The sequence below is a fragment of the Haematobia irritans genome, chromosome 1 (genome assembly GCF_050003625.1).
Source record: "Haematobia irritans isolate KBUSLIRL chromosome 1, ASM5000362v1, whole genome shotgun sequence".
In the NCBI taxonomy this organism is placed as follows: domain Eukaryota; kingdom Metazoa; phylum Arthropoda; class Insecta; order Diptera; family Muscidae; genus Haematobia; species Haematobia irritans.
Genome location: NC_134397.1, coordinates 85,902,653 through 85,925,558, shown reverse-complemented (window position 1 = coordinate 85,925,558; position 22,906 = coordinate 85,902,653). Strand labels below are relative to the sequence as shown.

General features: G+C 32.5%; 1 protein-coding gene across 2 annotated transcripts in view; it reads right to left on the bottom strand.

The window, feature by feature from the left end:
- Positions 1 to 22,906, bottom strand: part of hyd (E3 ubiquitin-protein ligase hyd) — an 83,668-nt gene that overhangs the window by 49,864 nt on the left and 10,898 nt on the right. For both annotated transcript variants that reach the window (XM_075291051.1, XM_075291052.1), the window contains 2 exons: positions 19,452 to 19,734; positions 2,228 to 2,445 (listed from right to left, as the gene is read on the bottom strand). In XM_075291051.1, coding sequence (XP_075147166.1) covers positions 2,228 to 2,445; positions 19,452 to 19,734 — 501 coding nt within the window. The remainder of the gene's footprint in view (positions 1 to 2,227; positions 2,446 to 19,451; positions 19,735 to 22,906) is intronic.

The window sequence follows — 22,906 nt, the reverse complement described above, 5'->3', positions numbered from 1 at the left end:
TGTTATGATTTGCTGTCATATTACGTTCATACTAGAGGTCTGCACAATTCCATTTGTAAATGCAGAGTACACGTGTACTTGCTACATGAGTACATCTATTTGAGAGAGTCGCAAAACAATTGGTACACGTTTTGATGAACACCAAAAGCCACGAGTAACTTCTTGTTGCTACTCTGATGTCTTCACTACCAACAAACACATATTCCTCTTTCTCTCTTATTGAAGTGTACTCAGAGTGATCACGTCGAGTATGTTGCGAGAACAAAACTTCATAGAGTACTCCATGTACCACGTGCAGTTTCAGAAATACAAAAAACTGTTACTCTCCATAATATATGTTTTCGGTTTGTTATAAAGAACGTTAAGGTAAGTGTGCGACATACATAAACATAAGAAATATGTGACATACATACATATCTATGATTAATAATAATGGAAAGTTTTGCTTCGCATATAACTGAGAAATACTTGTGGTACCACGTGAAGAGAATCCATGTTGTATTTTTTCTCAAGTACTTGCATTTTTATTGTTCCTTTTTTTCGGAACACATATTTTTTCGGATAAGTACTTGGTGGTATTTGACAAGCAAGTGCTCTCTTCACTTCAATACAGTGTATGTACTATATTCGACAGTGTATGTACTATATTCTAGTTCATACCACAAACATTTGGGCACAAGTAGTTGTTATTGATGTAGGCCGGATGGTATTGCAAATGGGCCATATCGGTCCACTTTAACGTATAGCCCCCATATAAATCGATTCCCAGATTTGGCTTCCGGAGCCTCTTAGAGGAGCAAAATTCATCCGATCCGGTTGAAATTTGGTACGTGGTGTTAGTACATGGTCTCTAACAACCATGCAAAAATTGGTAAATATCGGCCCATAATTATATATAGCCCCCATATAAACCGATCCCCAATTTTGACCTCCGGAACCTCTTGCAGGAGCAAAATTCATCCGATCCCGTTGAAATGTGGTACGTGGTGTAAGTATATGGTCTCTAACAACCATTGTCCATATCGGTCCATAATTATATATAGCCCCCATATAAACCGTTTCCCAGATTTGATCTCCGGAGCCTCTTGGAGGAGCAAAATTCATCCGATCCGGTTGAAATTTGGAACGTGGTGTTAGCATATGGCCGCTAATAACCATGCCAAAATTGGTCCATATCGGTCTATAGTTATATATAGCCGATCCCCAATCACACAAAAATTGGTCCATATCGATTCATAATCATGGTTGCCACTCGTGCCAAAAATAATCTATCAAAATTTTATTTCTATAGAAAATCTATCAAAATTTTATTTCTATAGAAAATTGTGTCAAAATTTTATTCCTATATAAAATTTTGTCAAATTTTATTTCTATAGAAAATTTTGCCAAAATTTTATTTCTATAGAAAATGTTGTCAAAATTTTAATTCTATAGAGAATGTTGTCAACATTTTAGTTCTATTGAAAATTTTGTCAAAATTTTATTTCTATAGAAAATTTTGTCAAAATTTTATTTCTATAGAAAATTTTGTCAAAATTTTATTTCTTTAAAAAAATTTTTGTCAAAATTTTATTACTATAAAAAATTTTGTCAAAATTTTAATTTGTAGAGAAAATTTTGTCAAAATTTTATTTCTATAGAAAATTTTGTCCAAATTTTACTTCTATAGAAAATGTTGTCAAGATTTTATTTCGTCAAAACTCTTTCTATAGAAAATTTTGTCAAACTTAATTATATACGTATTTAATCGGCCTTTTTTAGTTTAATATATATCCCGTATGGACTACCTTGAAATTTAGAAGACGGTGTTAGGAAGTTTTAAGATACCTTGTCATCGGCGAGTGTTACCGCAACCCAAGTAATTCGACTGTGGATAACCGTCTTCAATTTTCTAAAACAAGTTAATGTAATTAATTATGTCTAAAAGCACCCCGTAGCTACGCTTCTCATACTCATACGAGTAATGCGAGTCAAAATTTAGATTTCAAATCATATGAAAAGCGTAATTTTATCGTATTTACTTGCTTGCTTACGGGTGTTGAAGATTCGTCTAATACTCAAACAAAAGTGGTTTTTATAAATCCAGAATCTGGCTTAGTGTTCGTATGCAGAAAGTACTTATTGCGGTAAATTTAATTAAGCCGATATATGAAAACGTTCGACGGTTGATGAAAAATACGTAGTACAAACTGATCCCAAAAAGAGAACATTAACCACATCTACTTACTTTCTGATACTCGAATAGTTGCTAAATATTTCCTCTGTAAACAGTCCATCAGATGGGTCGATTATTACACTGTTATTGTCTCCATGAAAACCATTGTCCAATAGTGAAATTAAATCCTCCGGAACGTAGTTGTCACCTCCTTCTTCTGTATCCTCACCATCTTCATCATCACGTGATAACAAATTATTAACAGCTAGGTTGACATCCAAGTTTGTACGCTGGAACAAAAAGAAGAAAACACTATATTTTTGTATTAAAGTCATGTGTTACGCGCAGTTTTTTCATCCTAAATTTGGGTATTAAACAGTCCAAAGGAGCGAATGATGATATCTTTTAGCTACACGGACGAAAGAGACTGTTTTTCATATGTTTAGATGTAAAAATTATATATTTGGAACTCAAATTTTTAGCACATTATTTTTAAGTGCAAGCATATAATGTTCATATATATGTTAATATATTAGAACATATTATGTTTGGGGCATTACATTTTCTTAAACATAATATCTCTGGTTGGAAACATATATTAATTTAAAAATTTCGTATAAACATATATACACATGTGGTCAAATTAATAAGTACAGTAGAGTTTTTTCACGTTCCATGGTAAATTTAAGAAATATATTTATTGAAAAGCAAAATAAAGTCTATAATTCATATTAATGAAAACTTAAAAGTAAATAATTTTCTGGAAAAGACAAGTGAAATGAAAAGCTAATCCAAATAAAGCATAGTAAGAGTCAAAAATGAATGGACAAAATAATAAGTACATTTTCTAAATCGTGAAATATACAGGTCTACTTAAATTTTTTTGTTTATAATTTATTTTTTTTTTTACATAATTTTGTTACATTATCAATAACCAGTGTATCCAACTTTATTTTGATAACATTTTATACTAGCTTTGACATACTGCTTACAAGCTTCCGACTGGTTCCATCTGAGTTTCCATACCATGTTATCTGCACAAAATTCCAAAGTTGTTGTTTATTTTTAAATGTTTCATTCCCAATTCTGTGTTTTAACTCTCCCCAAAGGTTTTCAATGGATTTAGGGTCTAGTGACTGAGTAGGCCAATATAGAAGGGTTATGTCATTGTCTTGGAACCAATTTTTAATAAAGCGAGAAGTGTTTTAAGTATCGTTGTCTTGTTGAAACACGCACCTTAGAGGTATGTTTTCTTCTGTGTACGACAGCATTGTGTTCTCCAATATATTTCTATATTCGAACAGGGTCATTTTATAAGTAATGCGATAGATTCGACCTAGGTCATACCAGAAAAAACAGCCCCATACCATTATGTTCCCGCCCCAAGCTTGACCGTAATTTTTGTGAAGCGCATATGAAATTCTTTTCCTTGGGGTCGACGAACATTACGACTACTATAATTTCGGAATATTTTTTTTAGTTTCATCGCTCCACAAGATATTGCGCGATTTTCTCTCACCTACCGTTCCTGACCACCTATAATGTTTTCTGACGAAGCATAGTCTCATCTTAAAAATTTTTCCTTAGCATAGGGGTCGACGAACATTACAACTACTACCATTTCGGATTATTTTTTTTTTAGTTTCTTGCTTGGTTTTCCACGTGTTTTCGCAGAACTTCTTTTCTTTATGGATTTTTGGACACAAAGTAACGATCTCTTAAAAGATTTGACGGTCGTTCAAAGAGATTTTCCCTCAATTCTTAGAGCTAAAACCAGTCTTTTCTTTTCTACTACATCGACTTTTTCGGTTCATATAGAAACTAATTTTTATTAAATTTGCATTCAATTCGTCGCCACTAAAAACACAACAACAAACTTTTTGCAAAATTTAAACATTTTCATATAAAAACGCGTAATGTACTTATTTTTTTGACCAACCAAATAAAGCGCTTCATCACAAAGAGGACACAGGAAACAATACTAATGAACTTTAGTTAAATGACGTATTTACAACCCCAAATTAAAAAATACGTTAGAGTTAGGACAAAGAAGAAAAAATGCCAACGTGTACTTATTATTTTGACCATATGTGTATGTATAAAAACGTCAGAGAGAGCGTGAGAATAAAAAAAGATGAAGCAAACGTGCTAAAATTTTGCACAAACTCGTCTTTTGTCTGCAGGCAGGTCAAGTTCGAAGATGGGCTATATCGGTCCAGGTATTGATATAGTCCCCATATAAACCTACCTCCCGATTTGGGGTCTTGGGCTTATAGAAACCGTAGTTTTCATCCAATTTGCCTGAAATTTAAAATCTAGAGGTATTTTAGAACCATAAAGAGGTGGACCATAGAGAGTCGACACTAGGTTAGGTTAGGTTAGGTTATTACTATTCAGTCCATTGTGATACCACAGTGGTGAACTTCTCTCTTATCACTGAGTGCTGCCCGATTCCATGTTAAGCTCAATGACAAGGGACCTCCTTTTTATAGCCGAGTCCGAACGGCGTTCCACATTCCAGTGAAACCACTTAGAGAAGCTTTGAAACCCTCAGAAATGTCACCAGCATTACTGAGGTGGGATAATCCACCGCTGAAAAACTTTTTGGTGTTCGGTCGTAGCAGGAATCGAACCCACGACCTTGTGTATGCAAGGCGGGCATGCTAACCATTGCACCACGGTGGCTCCCTAATTTTTACACGGGTGCTAACGCTTTGCAATGCTTTGACAGCGGGGATAGCTTTGAGTTTCGACGTGTTACTCAATCTGATGTGTTACTCGCCTTTGCAAAGGCTAAGTCGAACTCAATTGGATATGATGGCATTGATCCTAAGTTTGTTAAGATTATACTTCCCCTATTATTACCACTACTACTAGTTCTTTCCCTACTAGTTCTAGTTATCCCCATCCCAAAGAACAACTCTGAATATGGTCCCATATCACTAATTCCAGTTCTTTCGAAGGTATTTGAAAAGATAGTACATGTACAAATATCTAACTTCTTGAAGGGTAAATCACTTCTTTCATCAAGTCTATCGGGGTTTCGTCCTGGTTATGGTTGTATTAGTGCACTAGCTGATGTCTGTGAGGATCTTAGAATAGAAACTGTAATTGGTAAGGTTAGCTTTCTTGTTCTATCGGATCATTCGAAGGCATTTGACACTGCCGATCACTTATTGCTGTGCTTCCGGTTACGCAACTTTTTTTAATTTTTCTTCTAGCTCTGTTAGACTTTTACATTGCTATCTGAGTGAAAGGACGCAGTCTGTATACACAGGCAATGGACCTGTAGGTTTACGAAAAGGAGTTCCACAGGGATCCACACTAGGCCCTATTCTTTTTACTATTTATATAAACGATCTGCCAAGGTTTATCAGTGACAGTACGATACATATGTATGCTGATGACGTGTTGTAGATATATCGAAGCGAGACTATCGACTCTTTGTACGAATGTATTGATAGGCTCAATGATGATCTTGATATTGTCCACAATTGGGCAAAGGCGAATGGACTATGTCTTAACCCTGGTAAGTCCAAATTCCTGATGATACACAGGCGTAGTATAACGGTTAACATTGATCCCCAAATTAAGATAAATGATCAACGAATAAATATTGTAACGTCGGCTAAGAAACTTGGCATCATGCTGAACAGCTCATTTAGTTCGACTGATCACGTTAACTATATTAGTGGTCGATTTATGCCAGACACAGGAATCTTTGGTCTACACAGATGTTGACGCCTTTGCCGATAAGGGTACTTTTGGCAACAAGTTACGTGATGCCAGTTATTTTGCTAGCTGTGATGCGGTATGCAAACGTAAGCTGAAATTGGCATTCAATAACATAATTAGGTACGTTTATCCCAGTTCCGCAGGCTTTTATATGGGATGGATCTTAACGGATTGCTTAGGCTTATGTTGTTTCTCCATCGGATAATTTATTCACACGAACCATTTATATGATAGGATACGGTTTGCTAGGTCTAATAGGGAAAAATATTGTTCCAATTCGGTATCAAAGTCATGTTTCAGATTGGCATTTCTACATAAATGCAGTACGCCTCTGGAATATATTACCCTACGACATTCAACTGACTAGCAACACAATTTAATTTAAAAAACGTTTATTTGATCAGTTTTATTTATTTTTTATTAATTGTAATTTATCTTTATTTTTCTATCTATATATTCATTTCTTTTTTATATATTAATTCATTCATTAATTTATTACTTTTAAACAAACAAATTGTAATATTTAATTTCTGTTTTTATGTTCAAATCATTTTATTTTCATTTATATAATATAAGGATGTTATTGTTGGACACTAAATACCTGTACCTGTAGTTTTTATCCAATTTGCATGAAACTTGAAATCTAGAGGTGTTTTAGGACCATAAAGAGGTGTACCAAAAATTAGGATTATCGGTCAATGTTTTAGTATATCCCCCATATAGACCGATCTTTTACATTTTGGGTTTGTAGAAGTCGTAGTAGTTGTCCAATTTTCCTGAAATTGAAAATCTGGAGGTTTTGTAGGACTATAAATAGGTGTGCATTTGCCTGAAATTGGAAATGTACTAGTATTTTAGACTCACAAAAACGTGTATCGGATTTAGTTCTTATCGGTCCTTTTGGTTAGGCCTCCATATAGACCGATTACACTTCTTGAGGGTACAAAAGTCGCACTGATCATGAAAACTGCTTGAAACTGAAAGTGTTCTTCTCGTAATCATCTAAATAATGTGAGTGAAAATCTACAAATTTTAGATTTCAAATCAAGGCGTTATTTCATCATTTTCTTGCATATGCACAAGAGATGTTAATGATTCCTGTAAAACTCAAAAATGGTTCTTATAAATCCGGAATCTGATATAGTCTTCATAAGTAAAATCTTTAAATTTATCTTCGGGAAGTGTACAAATTGATCTGCTCTGCTTGGGAGAATATCTGTCATCAGACCCCCCTGAAATTTCAAAGGAAACTACAATATTTGATTCATGGTGGTGGGTATTTAAGATTCGGCCCGGCCGAACTTACTGCTGTATATACTCGTACTTGTTTTCTTTTTTCTAGTATACGAAATTTCAAGACATGTTAAATATACAAAATTCAAATATGACCTGCTAAATCTTTTCATTTATGAGGAATGTTGAGTGTGTGAAGTTATAATGTTATGAAGTGGCATTTATAGGGATAGCTATAGGAAAACAGACACACGTAAAAAACAATTCTTTCCTCCCAAACGAAATTTTAGACAATCAAATATCGTTTCTCATTTGCTTTTCGCTGGAAGAAAAATTTGTAAATTTTGTGATAAACATTTATTCTTTTCCAGAATGTAAAAACAATTTCACTAAAACTAGCTCATAAAGACTTACCCAAAAAAAAACAATCTTTCCTGGCTAATTGCATTTCCCTCACATCTTTCTCACTCTTAGTTTTAGGCGATTTTTTTTGTTGATAAAAGTTTAAAATTTTCGAAGAAATTCAAAAAACTCTAACAAAATAAAAACGTTTTCCAAACGTTTTTGTTTTTTCTTTGCGTGTAAAAATGCTATCATATGTTAAGTGTATGGCACACCATCCAGCTATACAAAATCTAATCATCTGCGATTTATATTTATTAAAATTTATCTTGGAAAACAATTTATTCCCGCCTGAGCAAGTCAGGGAATTTTCAGCTTACCATCACACAAAATTTTTATTTTCTGATTCAATCACGAAATTAATTGATCCAATTAATTTTTTAATTGAAATGTCTTCAATCACGAAAATGATAGTATCAATCACAGTTTTAATTGGGCATAGAAAAAATTCTTGATTAAAAAATTAATTGATTTCATTGCCAAATTTCAATTAATTTTTTAATTGATGTTGATTGCAAAACTCAATTAATTTATTAAATAAAAGGGTAACTATTTTCAATTACATTCTGAATTGGCTTAGAATTTTTATTTGAATTAACAATTGATTGTTTGAAAAAAAATTTTAACTAAAAATTTAAAAAAAAATGTTCATCATCATAAACTGACTTAGTCTTCCGAATTTGATTAAAAGTTAATTGTATCAATTAACTTTTTAATTAAAAATTTTAAAATGTTCAATCATTGACTTAATTAACTTAATGTTTCTATCTTGATTAAAAAGTTAATTGTACCAATTAATTTATTAATTGAAAAAAATTTCAACTTAAATTAACTTTTTAATTGGAAATATTTTGGTGATATTTTTTTCTGTGCATGCCAACTTGACTGATTGTTCGTGAAATTTATTAAATTTTATTTTTTTTTTTTTTTGTGGCAAGCCACCGTAATAGCCGGCGCGTAACAACAGATATGGCATTACCGAAACGAAATGCCGTGAAGTTACAGGATTATAAATATTAAATCCAAAACGAGCTTCAATATCCAGGACCTGCAAGAATAATTGAACCAGCCTTAGTACTATAAATATTTTAATTGGATTCCTACGCTGATCTCGAGTTGCCCCTATCAATAAACCCAAAAGAAAACGTAATGGTGTGTCTTAACCTTAACCGTTTGAAGAAATTGCAATCCGGGATATTTAGTGCACCTGTCCGTGGTTCGAGAGAGTATAAATTATCATTCAACCATTTTAACCATTATAACAACTTTTTCAATTTAACTTTTCCAATACAAATTTTTTAAATTCAACTATTCAAATTAAATTTATTGTCATACTATTTTGAAATAATAATGGCTACCATGAAATTGTAAACTTGTTTGGAAATATTTTGATGTATAATTCATATGTAGCCTAAATCCTACATGAGGTCACAATTTTGGGGGCTATATCAAACAGAGTTCGTGCAATTGCCATGGATAGGTTTTGAACCTATACGGGGTTGGTAGACCCAAGGATGGTACTATTGAACATCTTCAAGTTAATGGACTGGTGTGTGACAAACGTAAGATCAAGATTGTGAAACCTACGATTGGTAGGTTTTTTGTTTATTTATAGTCCTGATGAGAGACGAACCCATAACCGAGTGAAATTAAGGCAAACCAATATCGCACGCCTCCTCTTTGCTCTGCTTTCTGAGCATTGGATGACCCAGGACAATAGCAATCTAACCAGATATGATGAGATATAATTATATGTAACAAGATATAATCCCCCATATGACACGATCTAACATCAGATCTATCTACATATAGCACTCTATATAATTATATCTAAGGCATTAGTTCTAGGCCAATATTAAGATCTGATCAGATCTAATTCTTTAGCAATTAGATATAACCATATCATACCCATTTTACCTGGGGTCTGCAATGCTTGATATTGTAATCGCTTTTAAGTGTTTCGGCTTCATATATTACTCAAACATTCGAACTATTTGTGAAGTGAATTACCTTTATTCTACGTTCGCACCAGGCACGAAATCTCGCTATTTAGAACCAAAATCTCCTGTATGTGCACACGCACACGCATTCATCTACAAAGAAAATTGGGACAGGGTTGCAAAAAGCATTTTTAGTACTAAAACCACAGTTGAACAAGGCAGTATAGGGGATTTTGAAAGTGATTTTGTTGAAATCCTCGGCTTAAATCTACTTTAGTACAAGTGGTCCGAATGGTCCAATTTTTGGCCAGCTTGTAGACTTTTCGATTCTAAACACAAAATGTAATATACCACTTTTCATTATCACATTTGCAACTAGCCCTACCATGAACTTAATCTTGGTATATCTCCCATAATAATAACTTTATTGTTTCGCTTCCACTTAAAAAATAATCGTTATGGAGTGGTATTTCCAAATTATAATTGGGAAAATTAATGGGCTGTAAATTGATATTTACTCGAAAGGTACAGAATCGTATAATTTGACCTGTTCAAAACAGTTGCAACTACCTAGCGCCCTGTAATATTTTCTTCTTTAAGGGCATTATTTTTTTTACCTGAAATAGTTATTAGGACTTAGAAGTTGCCTAATTTGGTCGTCATAGGCCTTTATGCCCTATTTTGTTGAATAATTCGACAAAATTACCGGCAATAAGCATAATCAACATAATAAAAAGCAAAATATCGATGATTTTAAAGTTGGGGTATCACAAAAACGAATTTCGGAAGAGTACAATATGCAAAAACCAACTGCGTCTCGAGTTGGATGCACCAAACCGGTACACAAGGGCAGAAGAAAACCAAAGACTACCTCCTCAGTAATGCTGGTGACATTTCTGATGGTTTCAAAGCTTCTCTAAGTGGTTTCACTGCAATGTGGAACGCCGTTCGGACTCGGCTATAAAAAGGAGGTCCCTTGTCATTGAGCTTAACATGGAACCGGGCAGCACTCAGTGATAAGAGAGAAGTTCACGAATGTGGTATCACAATGGACTGAATAGTCTAAGTGAGCCTGATACATCGGGCTGCCACCTAACCTAACCTAAGACTACGCCAAAAGATCATATAATCAAAAGAACTATGCAACAATTCAATCAAATATCATCCAAAAAAGTCAAAAATTAAATTTAAATTTATTGAAATTGTCGGCACGAGTATTCTTTTTATATAAATCTATTTAGAGAATAATGCAGTTGCTTTGAAAGAAAAGTATAATTATGTATATCAAGAAAATTAATATTTTCTTGTTGACAAGAAAAATACAAAGTATTTATATAATTCTAAAAACAATATTTCAAATTATAAAAAGTACAAGTGTTTATGAGCAAAGTATTTCAACACTCCTCCTTAATTGTACTTGATATTTGAAAGTTCGCAAAATTTTTCAATTTTAGGGCGAGTTAGCGGTTTTGTTAGCATGTCGGCGATCATGACTTCGGAAGGGCAAAACTTGTATTCGATTAAATTTCGGTCGACGGTCAGGTCGCTGCCTGATAGGCGATTTTGCAAAAACTATAGGCGCGAAGTATAGTGACTATTGTATGAGCTGTCATGATGCGGACACTCTCTCCTCTTGTGTGAGTGTCCTGCATTTTGTGTAAAGCCCAAGCAACTTTTAGGAGCATATAGCTTCAGATTACTGTCGGATCTGGAAAACGTTAACTTAAGCAGTCTGCTAATGTTTTTGGAACAATCTGGTTGGTTCAACAAAGAAAAATAATCAAGAAGGTTCAGCGGTTAAAACTAGAAGTGCCAATATGTAATAGGTACTTTTAGTTAATGTGGTATCACAATGGACTGAATAGTCTAAGTGAGCCTGAATCTTAATCGGGCTGCCACTTTAACCTAACCTAACCTTTACAAAATAATATTTTGTATCTATGTGATTCGTCCTGTTGCTTAGCTTTTCCTCCTTTATTAAATTCAAACAACTTCTTCGTCTTCAAAAATAATTGTTGGATTCATTTGCTCGCACCCAAAATCTTTCAGAATGTTTCGAAGCCACATAGCTTCCTTTGCTGCTTCTGTGAGTGCAATGAATTCCGCCCCTGTTGTTGACAAAGATACTATTGTCTGCTTCTTACATGCCCAACTTATTGCGCTTCCATTCAATAAAAATATATATCCAGAGTTGCTTTTTCTGTCGATACGACATTCAGCCCAATTTGCATCTGCATATCCAAACAAATTGAAAGGGTCTTCATTTTTTTTGTTTAACTTTAAAGTCATAGATGAAGTTCCTTTCAAATATTTCGCGACTCTTTTTAATTCGATCCAATCTTCTTGCGTTGGTGAACTTATTTTTCTTCCCGTGTAAAAATTGAGAGATCTTATCATGTCTAATAATATCAAAGTATATATAATTATATTTGCTCAGATATGGTTGTAGGTATAAATAGATCTACGGAGATATGTTATGTATAGTGTTATATATGATTAGATCCGATTCAAGATCTCATTATATATGTTGTTATATCTATTTATATCAGTCATATCTGGTAAGATCTAATTGTATATCTTCATATATGACATCATATCTAATTATATATACTATATATAGCTCCATATCTAATTATATATATCGCATTAAATCATGAACCAGTTCTGTAACATGGATAAAAAAATATTTGTATATGTTTGTGTTTAAAAATAATGTGTTTGTTACGAGAATTTTAACATGATATACTTGGTTATAAGCACGTATGTTTCGTCGCACATCAAAACAAGTGGTGTTCACCACTTGTTTTGATGTGCTAACCAAACAATCTTTATATGTTGTGACAGTTTCAAGAAAACCTTTTAAATATAATTTTGAAATGTATTTATAAAGTGCTTAACTTTCAGACACAACTGTCTTTTTGTTTTCAAAAATGTCACCCCATAACTATCACCATTAGCAACAATATATATCAAATATTTGATGATGCGAGTTTGATATTTTTATTTCATATAAAAATCTAATGTCTTCTCATTTTTCGAGAAAGATAAAAGAGTAAGAGAAGCTGTGATAAGGTAAGTTTATTGTTTTGTTGCTATTTTTATATATTGAATATTCCCGTGTAAAAATTGAGAGATCTAATCATGTCTAATAATATCAAATTATATATAATTATATCTGCTCAGATATGGTTGTAGATATAAATAGATCTACGGAGATATGTTATGTATAGTGCTATATATGATTAGATCTGATTCAAGATCTCATTATATATGTTGTTATATCTATTTATATCAGTCATATCTGGTAAGATCTAATTATATATCTTCATATATGACATCATATCTAATAATATATACTATATATACACACAAAAAAATTTTTTTTTGATTTCAATCACGAAAAACGCGGATTCAATCATTTTTTTAATTGAAATGTCTTCAATCACGAAAATGATAGTATCAATCACCCATTATGATTGAATACCAACACGATTTTCAATTAAACATTTAATTGACTTTTGTCACGGAATCAATTAATTGTGTGATTGAATCAATTAAAAACGTGATTGATTTTTAGCATAAAATTCAATCACAGTTTTAATTGAATCAATCAAAATTTTAATTAATTTCGCGACAAAAATCAATCAACTATTTGATTCATTCAATTAAATAATTAATTGAAATTGGCTATAAATTTCATTCAAAAAATTATATATTGCGCCCCCAAAATCGTATTTAGTTTTATTTTAAATAAAAGAAAATATGTGTTTCTTATTAAAAATATTCAATATTTTATTATTTTTTGAATTATGCAATAGACAAATAAATTTGGTTCTTCTCATTTGTGTGTTTTCTTCTAACATAACTTACACATACAATTACGATCAATAACAACTAAAGGGTTAAAAAAATAAACTATATAAATCATTATCTTCATTATCATATTAACCATGTCAATATGTTCCTTCAAATATATACATGCGCCTAGATTTCCAATAAATCAGCAGCCTGTAAGCTAAATTAGTTTTTCTGAATGTAAACAGAATATTTCGAATTTAATTTTGTTTAATTAAAAGTTAATTTTGTTAAACATTACCTACATAGAATATCAAGTTCAATTCGTAGTTCCATGTTGCAGATTTATAATCTTCTTTTGCATTTGTAGTCTTTTAGCATAAAAAGGTGTATTAAGGAGCTCGGTAATTTAATTCCTTTCCAAAATTTTCACACATTGAAATCGTCTATAAAAATTTGAACCAATCAAAGACAAAAATAATGGGAAAGCAATGCAATATTTGGTATTATATTGATGATACTTTGCAAATATATTTTTATTATTTTCGGATATTTTTCATATTTTTAAATCCAAAAAATAACCTTTTTACCATTACATAATTCAGCTCATTAGTTTATATATCAGATATACTGCTCTCTACTTCAGTTCAAACTGAAAAAGGCACGTAAAACAAAAATGCAATTTAATGCCAACGCTACTTCGCAACTTGAAGGTGAATCTTCCAACAAACCCATACCGCTCTTGGTTTTAAGAGAACTAGGAGTGAAAAAATATAATTTTAAAAGATCAATACGGCACCCACCTTTTGATTGCAAACATATTCTTATATATTTGATAAAATGATGGAATTGATGGGATTGATTGGTCAATTTCACGAAATAAAATTGATCACTAAAAGAAATGAATAAAAAATATATTATTTTAGTCTGTTTAATGTAAACAGGCTTCAATGGAAAACGGTATTCACATTTCACAATTTCTTACCTCCAATAAACGTAGATTGTTTTTCATTTTTAAAACACCACAAAACACAAACAAAGGTAATTTCAAATGCGATCTGTCATATATTTTTTCAAACCTTTACCACGTGGCCATTTGTTGTTGCACACTTTATTTATTTCAACCCTTTGCTACGATTTGTTGTTGCGTTCAAAATATTTATGCACACATTTTGAATGCAGCAGACAGAATGTCACCAATCATGTTTTTCAATTTACGCGAAAAACAAAAACCCAACCGTTCGTTACGAGTTACTTCCACAGACTGATCTCTCCATCATACATTGTTGAATAAATACCCATTCTCTTGATCTCTTTTCGCTCTTTCCATTGCTCAAAATTACTCAATTTCAATCACAAAGGTGATTGGATCAATCACATGTGTAATTGGAAACGGAAAATTTTTCAATCACGTTTGTAATTGAAAATTATTTCTAAATTGATTAACAAATTGATTGAATCAATCAATATATTAATTGGAAATGTAACAAATATCAATCATTTTTTTAATTGCTTTTTATTCGGATTTGATTAAATAATTAATTGAATCAATTAACATATTAATTGAATCCGTTTCCAAATTCAATTAAGTGATTAATTGAAAAAAATTCGGTGATAATTTTTTGTGTGTAGCTCCATATCTAATTATATATATCGCGTTAAATCATGAACCAGCTGTGTAATACGGATAAAAAAATATTTGAATATGTTTGTGTGTAAAAATAATGTGTTTGTTACGAGAATACTAACGTGATATACTTGGTTACAAGCACGTATGTTTCGCACATCAAACAAGTGGTGAACATAACCAAACAATCTTTATATGTTGTGACAGTTTCAAGAAACCCTTTTAAATATCATTTTGAAGTGTCTTCATAAAATGCTTGACTTTCAGACACAACTGTCTTTTTGTTTTCAAAAATGTAACCCCATAACTATCACCATTAGCAACGCCTGTTGTTATTAAATTTGAAAAAAAATATATATCAAATATTTGATAATGCGAGTTTCATATTTTTATTTCATATAAAAATCTCATTTTTCGAGGAAGATAAATGAGTATGAGAAGGTAAGTTTATTGTTTTGTTCCTATTTTTATATATTGAATATTTTCTCTGTTTTAGGAGGATGAATTTGTGGTAGTCCAGGAAAAGATTAAAAGAAGACAGCGGAGCAATGTAAAGATTTGTGACCAGGCCTATCCGAAGTTGCGATAGAAGGAAGTATTATCCAATTTCAAAAAGAATACAAATTTGGAGATGATTTGGATTGTGAACCGGATACCTTCCCGTGCAATTATTCATAGTATGGTATTTGGAGCTTCGCACAAACCATTCAATACAGCGCTGGTTTAAATTATTGGGTACGAGTAGCAAATTTTGGTAAGTAAAGGGTGATTCTTTTGAGGTTAGGATTTTCATGCATTAGTATTTGACAGATCACGTGGGATTTCAGACATGGTGTCAAAGAGAAAGATGCTCAGTATGCTTTGACATTTCATCATGAATAGACTTACGATCTGCCACAACGTCGAATTTTCAGTGAATGGGCCCTAGAAAAGTTGGCAGAAAATCCGCTTTTTTATCGACAAATTTTGTTCAGCGATGAGGCTCATTTCTGGTTGAATGGCTACGTAAATAAGCAAAATTGCCGCATTTGGAGTGAAGAGCAACCAGAAGCCGTTCAAGAACTGCCCATGCATCCCGAAAAATGCACTGTTTGGTGTGGTTTGTACGCTGGTGGAATCATTGGACCGTATTTTGTCAAAGATGCTGTTGGACGCAACGTTACGGTGAATGGCGATCGATATCGTTCGATGCTAACAAATTTTTTGTTGCCAAAAATGGAAGAACTGAACTTGGTTGACATGTGGTTTCAACAAGATGGCGCTACATGCCACACAGCTCGCGATTCTATGGCCATTTTGAGGGAAAACTTCGGAGAACAATTCATCTCAAGAAATGGACCGGTAAGTTGGCCACCAAGATCATGCGATTTGACGCCTTTAGACTATTTTTTGTGGGGCTACGTCAAGTCTAAAGTCTACAGAAATAAGCCAGCAACTATTCCAGCTTTGGAAGACAACATTTCCGAAGAAATTCGGGCTATTCCGGCCGAAATGCTCGAAAAAGTTGCCCAAAATTGGACTTTCCGAATGGACCACCTAAGACGCAGCCGCGGTCAACATTTAAATGAAATTATCTTCAAAAAGTAAATGTCATGGACCAATCTAACGTTTCAAATAAAGAACCGATGAGATTTTGCAAATTTTATGCGTTTTTTTTTTTTTTTTTAAAGTTATCAAGCTCTTAACAAATCACCCTTTATATGTATTATTTGCAAATATATCTTTAAATATGTTAGACTGATAATTCTTCTGTATATTTTATATTTTTCAGAGTTTTCATTCCGAGTAGCCAAATGAAGGAATTGCGAGACTCATTTAAAGAACTGTTTGCAGAGAGCAATGTACTAATGCCTTGGGAAATTTAAATGCCAGAGCCCTTGGTGGCTATGTATATATATATATTTTGTTTTTGTTGTTGTTTTTTTTTTTAATTCTTAGATTTTATACCTACACGAATGAAAAAGACTGTTTTTCATATGTTTGGCTATAAACATTATATGTTTGGAACACAAATTTTTAAACACAATATTTTTGAGTGCAAGCATATAATGTTCATAAACTAGCATAACATGTTTGGGACATATATGTTAATATGTTAGAACATATTATGTTTGGGACATAAAATGTTTGTAAATATAATATGCTTGGATGCAAACATATATTAATTTAGAAATAGCCTATAAACATATATGTGTTTAGTAGCTTGGAGCGCTATTTAACAGGGAGCGATATTGAATTAAGTTGGTGGTTGTTGCTTGTTATTACAAAATTAACATTTTATTTTTCCTTGGGCAATTGATCAGCTACTTCTTTGATCCTAACAAACTGTGTGGTCCGCTGTTCGAATCCCCGTCCGGCAAAAGGTAAAATTAAAATAAAAAAAATCATAAAATTGAATAATTTCTTCTACAATGTTTGTATTACAGAAAAAGGTGCTAAGAACTAAAAAATCTCGTAGAAGTGAGAAAGATGTCGGGGAATATACAATTGGGCAGAAACAAAATTTTGAGCATTCAGGTCGAAAACCTATGTTGTTAGCACCTAGATTACCTGTTTATTTTCATAATTCATTATGATTGTAAATATATAAATAAATAAATAAAATTTTGAGCACAATATTGTTTGGGAGAATTTTTTTTTAAGCATATAATATTTTTGGGTGCAAAATGCTTCCAAACATATTATATGGTCACATAATAACATATTGTTTTTTGGAAGAAAACATTATTGAATTTGGATGCAAAAATACAAAATGTTTGGAACTTAGACTACCCAAACATATATTGTTTAGACCAATATGCTTTCAAACATATTATATATTGGTAGAGATCAAACATATAAATGTTTGGGCAATACCCAAAAATGTATATGCTTGAAGCAAAATATGTTTGGGAGTATATGTTACAGAAGCGATTTTTTGTGAGGGTGTAGACATATATAATGTACATATGTTTGATCCAACTTATAATATTAAATACTCTTTTCATTATAAAACCATAAAATAAATCTTTTTTTATTAATTACTGTAATTTCAATATTAGATCTGGCTAGATCCACCAATTTGTACACGGGTTGACAGAATTGAAATACTAGCTGCTATATCTGGTCGAGTGTTGGCAGCTACATATAATAAAGATCCAATAAGGCTTTGGTATTCGGTGTTCCTTAAAAGTGGTTCAGACGGGCTTTTTCCATATGAAGTTTCCATTGGATATTTGGAGCACTTAGTCTCGTTAAGACCAAATTTCTTTAAAATCTTGTATATATATGTTCTCTGGCATATAAGATATTCATTCCGCTCCTTTCTATGAACTTCTAAACCCAAAAAAAATGAACTTGCATGGATCGGATGGTAGAAATTTAGTACGAAGGCTGTAAGGACACTTTATATTTTTGCTTTAATATCCCTTCTCCTACACTCAAAAAAATTTGTTTGTTTTTAATAACTTTTGCTAAAGTAGATTTGTTCTAAATCCTCTACGAGCCAGCTGATATTTGCCTATTGCAAATCTACTGATCTAGGAGAATTCCGGCCAAAATCCTCGTTTACGAGGATTTATTGTATAGTGCGCAGTAGTATTACTGGAACATCGGCTTATGCAAGCATTTGGTTTGTATACATTTAACATCGAACCATCTGATGACAATTTGCGTATGCATATGGTTTAAATTTCCCACTTCATAAACGCCACTCAATGCAGTTGGATAATGAACGAAATCAATTTTGTCAATTTTATTTGTTCTAAGTTTCACACACAATAAGATATTATAATATTTTGTTTGCAGTGTGTGATTTGATATGGTAGAGTTACAATTTTATACAATTTATGCCATAAAGTATATAATATATAATACATAAAAGACGTTTCAATAGATTAACGACCTTATTCATAAAAACATTAACAATGAAAGTGCAAAGAAGATAAAAATTAATGAAAAAGACAGACTATTGAGAGTAAAACCTGTAGTGATTTTTTAAACATATTAGCGTTGTGAATGAATTGTATTGATGAAAGCAAAGAGTTCGAAAGACGGCATGCTGTGAGAAAAAAGTGTCATTCTGAAATTAGAAGTTGGTGTTGTTGAGATATTAGGAGGATTCTGCGGTTAGTCCTTCCGAATCGTATTTTCCTTCATATCTATAAAACAATTTCATCCATATTCAAAATAACACATAAAAAGTTTACTTTATCAGTGTGGAATTTAATAAATCCAATACAATTTTCAAATTCAAAAATTGACACCAAAAAAGTCGATATCCCGTGTTTTTATTTTGGAGTTGTCAATGTGTTAGTTAAACCATCGTAAAAGAGTATAATATTGTTTCCATATCGCTTTGGAAACGCTGTAAAATAAAATCGATTCACCAAAGAATGATGGTATCATTTTGGGTTGTAAGACCCAAACCGTTCACAATTCTCGCTTTGCCATACAATTAGAGGCAGAAAAAATATAGCACTATTGGCCAGGTTAACAGACTCGTAGCGCACTTCATAGCCATGACAAGTTCTTCGACATCGAAAAGAATAATATTTTTATTTACTAAGTATGTAGAGTTACAAACCTGTAGTTCACGGATTATTAAATTTCTGCTTTTCCCTTGTAATACAACTTCTGCTTGCGTAATCAACTCTTCGGGCACGTACGTAGCTGGAACAGTAACTAGGGAGCGGCTGGAAGAACCACCGCCTATTATAACGCCTGTGCTTCGTGAACCTGAACCCTGTCCTCCAGATCCAGAACGACCAGTTGTGCGCATCAAACGAGCTCTGGAACGAGCTAACTGGCGGGAAGATGTAGGTGCAGATGCCTTCGAAGTATTTGCGGTACTGGCCGAGCTGCTTCCACTAAAGAAATATATAGAGGATTACAGTAAATTACATGAATAGAAAAAAGGCTTTTCTAAAAAAAGTGACCCATGTGTAAATTAAAATGAACTAATTTGAAGCGGAACTTCGTATACCGCCAAAGACATTGAATAACATCATTCGAACCAGCATTGCAAAATATTACAAAAAATATAAAACACGTTTTTAAGATAATGAAATATAATAAAGACCAATACCTAAAAACCAACAACATCACGGAGATTTATCTTTACAGGCATATATTTTACATACGAATATCGCTTTGAAGTACAATTTAATCTACTGTTAGGATTTGAGGCAAATCATATTCCGTTTAACTTCTGAATTTTTTGAAGTATGCCTACTTCTCATATATTTGCGACTTTTTGTAGCAGGTGATTGGCAAAGGTAGTTGAGCAGCGAACATTAGAGGACAATCAATTAATTTTCAAGTGCATTTTGAATAAAGAATTTCATTATAGCGGTCGCAAAAAGAAAAAAGAATAGATAAGACTGTACTTAATTCTTTAAAATTTAATAATGTGGCTGTTGAAGTTTTTTATATTGAAACCAATAGAACAATTTAATGCGTTAAAAGTTCACAAAAGACTGAATAAAATTTTCAGTATTTGACAAAAGCAATTACAATTTACAAAGCTGAGTTAAGTATAATAAATTAACAATTAATTTTAGTTGCAAGTGTATCACTAAAACATCTCTCCTTCTCTAAAAAGCTTTATAGTCCTTCATCCAATAGGAGGCCTACGATTTCTTCCCAGTTTTTCAGGTTCGGTTTTGGTGGAATGCATTTCTTCATTTTGACAAATGGGAACATTTTCGTCATCGGGACTGTAGGTGGAATGAAATGTAGATTCGTGTAGATTCCAAATTGAACTTCTTGAGATATGCCAGATATTTCATTAGGTGGAATTATGTCGGCTTCTTCCATTGAAGTTGTACAAGCTACTGCCGTGTTGTGGGTAGAGTTAACACCATCTTCCCTAGATTCACCCAATATAGAATTATTTTGGGGACACAATTGAAACATTTCAAATAAAAGTTGCGTCGGATATCTATTTTCATTCGAAATGTAGCTTTTCTTCAATTGATTAGCATGTGAACGAATTAATTTGTGTTTTCCTCGATCTTGTATAAGTACAATGTAATTGACTGTGCCAATTCGTTACACAATATTTCATTGTACCCAAAAGTATTTGTTTCTGTATATTTGAGCGTAAACCATTTCATCAACGTTGAAATGTTTTGATTTTGCTCTATGTTTCTTGTTGTACATATATTCCTGTTTAAGGTTACGTTTTGTTACAATTTCTTTTGGTTTAGGCTTCAGCAGTTTAAGTGCTGTTCTCATCTTTCTATTTAGGAACAATTCCGTTGGAGACTTTGAGTTGCATCGTGGTGTAGATCGATATGTTTGGAGAAAGGTTTCCAAATTTTCCTTACTTGTCCCTACTTGTTTATGTTTCGACAATGCTTTTTTCAAGGTTCCTACAAACCATTTTGCCTGACCATTATATTGAGGATGATAAGGCGCTGTTTTGATATGTGTACCATTGTCAGAGACAACGTTTTCAGGATCGTCATACCGGAAAAATGTTTCAGACAAACAACCAATGGTACGCAGAAAAAAATTTTTTGATTTCAATCACGAAAATCGCGATTCCATCATTTTTTAATTGAAATGTCAGTCACAAAAATGATAGTATCAATCACACATTTTGATTGAAAACCAACACGATTTCCAATTAAAAATTTAATTGACTTTTGTCACGGAATCAATTAAGATTGAATCAATTAAAAAAGTGATTGGTTTTTTACATAAAATGCAATCACTGTTTTAATTGAATCAATTAAAATTTTAATTAATATCACGACAAAAATCAATCAACTATTTTATTGATTCAATTAAATTATTGTAATGCAGCTCATTAGGTTATATATCAGATATGCTGTTCTCTACTTGGGTTCAAACTGAAAAAGGCTGGTAAAACAAAAATTAAATTTAATGCCAACGCTACTTTACAACTTGAAGGTGAATCTTCCAACAAACCCACACCACTCTTTGTTTTAAGAAAACTAGGAGTGAAAAAAAATATATTATTTAAGTTCGTTTAATGTAGACAAGCTTGAATGGAAAACGGTATTCACTTTTCACAATCGCTTACCTTCAATAAACGTAGTAGATTGTTATCCATTTTTAAAATACACAAGCACAGGTAATTCCAAATGCGTTCTGCCATATATTGTTTTCAAACCTTTACCACATGGTCATTTGTTGTTGCACACTTTATTTATTTCAACCAAAGACAACGCACGTAGGAAGATGGCATGTGTCACACCAAATGTTGCATTAAGGGTGTTAGTTCCATACAGGTTTGTAATTATTTATTTGTTTTTCGTTTTTATTTTTTATATGAAAAACTTAATCTTCTTAATGAAACAATGTTAAATTTTAGGCAACAACAAAAAATTACATTTTCCCCTTTATGGAAATTTATTTCCTGCACTTAATTTCTTTTTATTTGCATTTTAATACTATGTCAATACTTGTCGTATACGCGTTTGGTTCGATAAACGAAAAGTATGGCCCTAACACCGTAAATGGTTTGATGTGCTCAGTAACCAATTTCCCATCTTCCTACCTGTATTGTCTTCGATTTCAACCCTTTGCTATGATTTGTTGTTGCGTTCAAAATATTTATGCGCACATTCCGAACGCAGCAGATAGAATGTCGCCAATAATGTTCGTTACGAGTAACTTGCACAGACTGATCTCTCCACCATACGTTGCACAGTGGTTCCAAATCGTTTTTGGAAATAATTCTGTAACTTTTAAACGGATAAAATATCAACATAATTTTAATTTTTTTTTAAATTCTGTGTATGAAAGCTGAATTGTTTTCCTTTAAATTTGCAAATTTGGTCAATTAGTGGGTCAACGGGCTGACCTGTAGACGTTGAAAGTTGGTCACCTCGGGGGTATGATATTTTGTTTTGCTGTTAACTCCGCAATATTGAACTGACTTCGATTTTTTCTTTGCTGGGTAGAACTTGTAAAGCTCTCCAAAAAATTGTGCATGCTTGTGCAATTCTCTTTTACCGTTGCCCCATGGGCCCCACAACTTATTTTTTGCAAAATTTTGACAATGAGGGT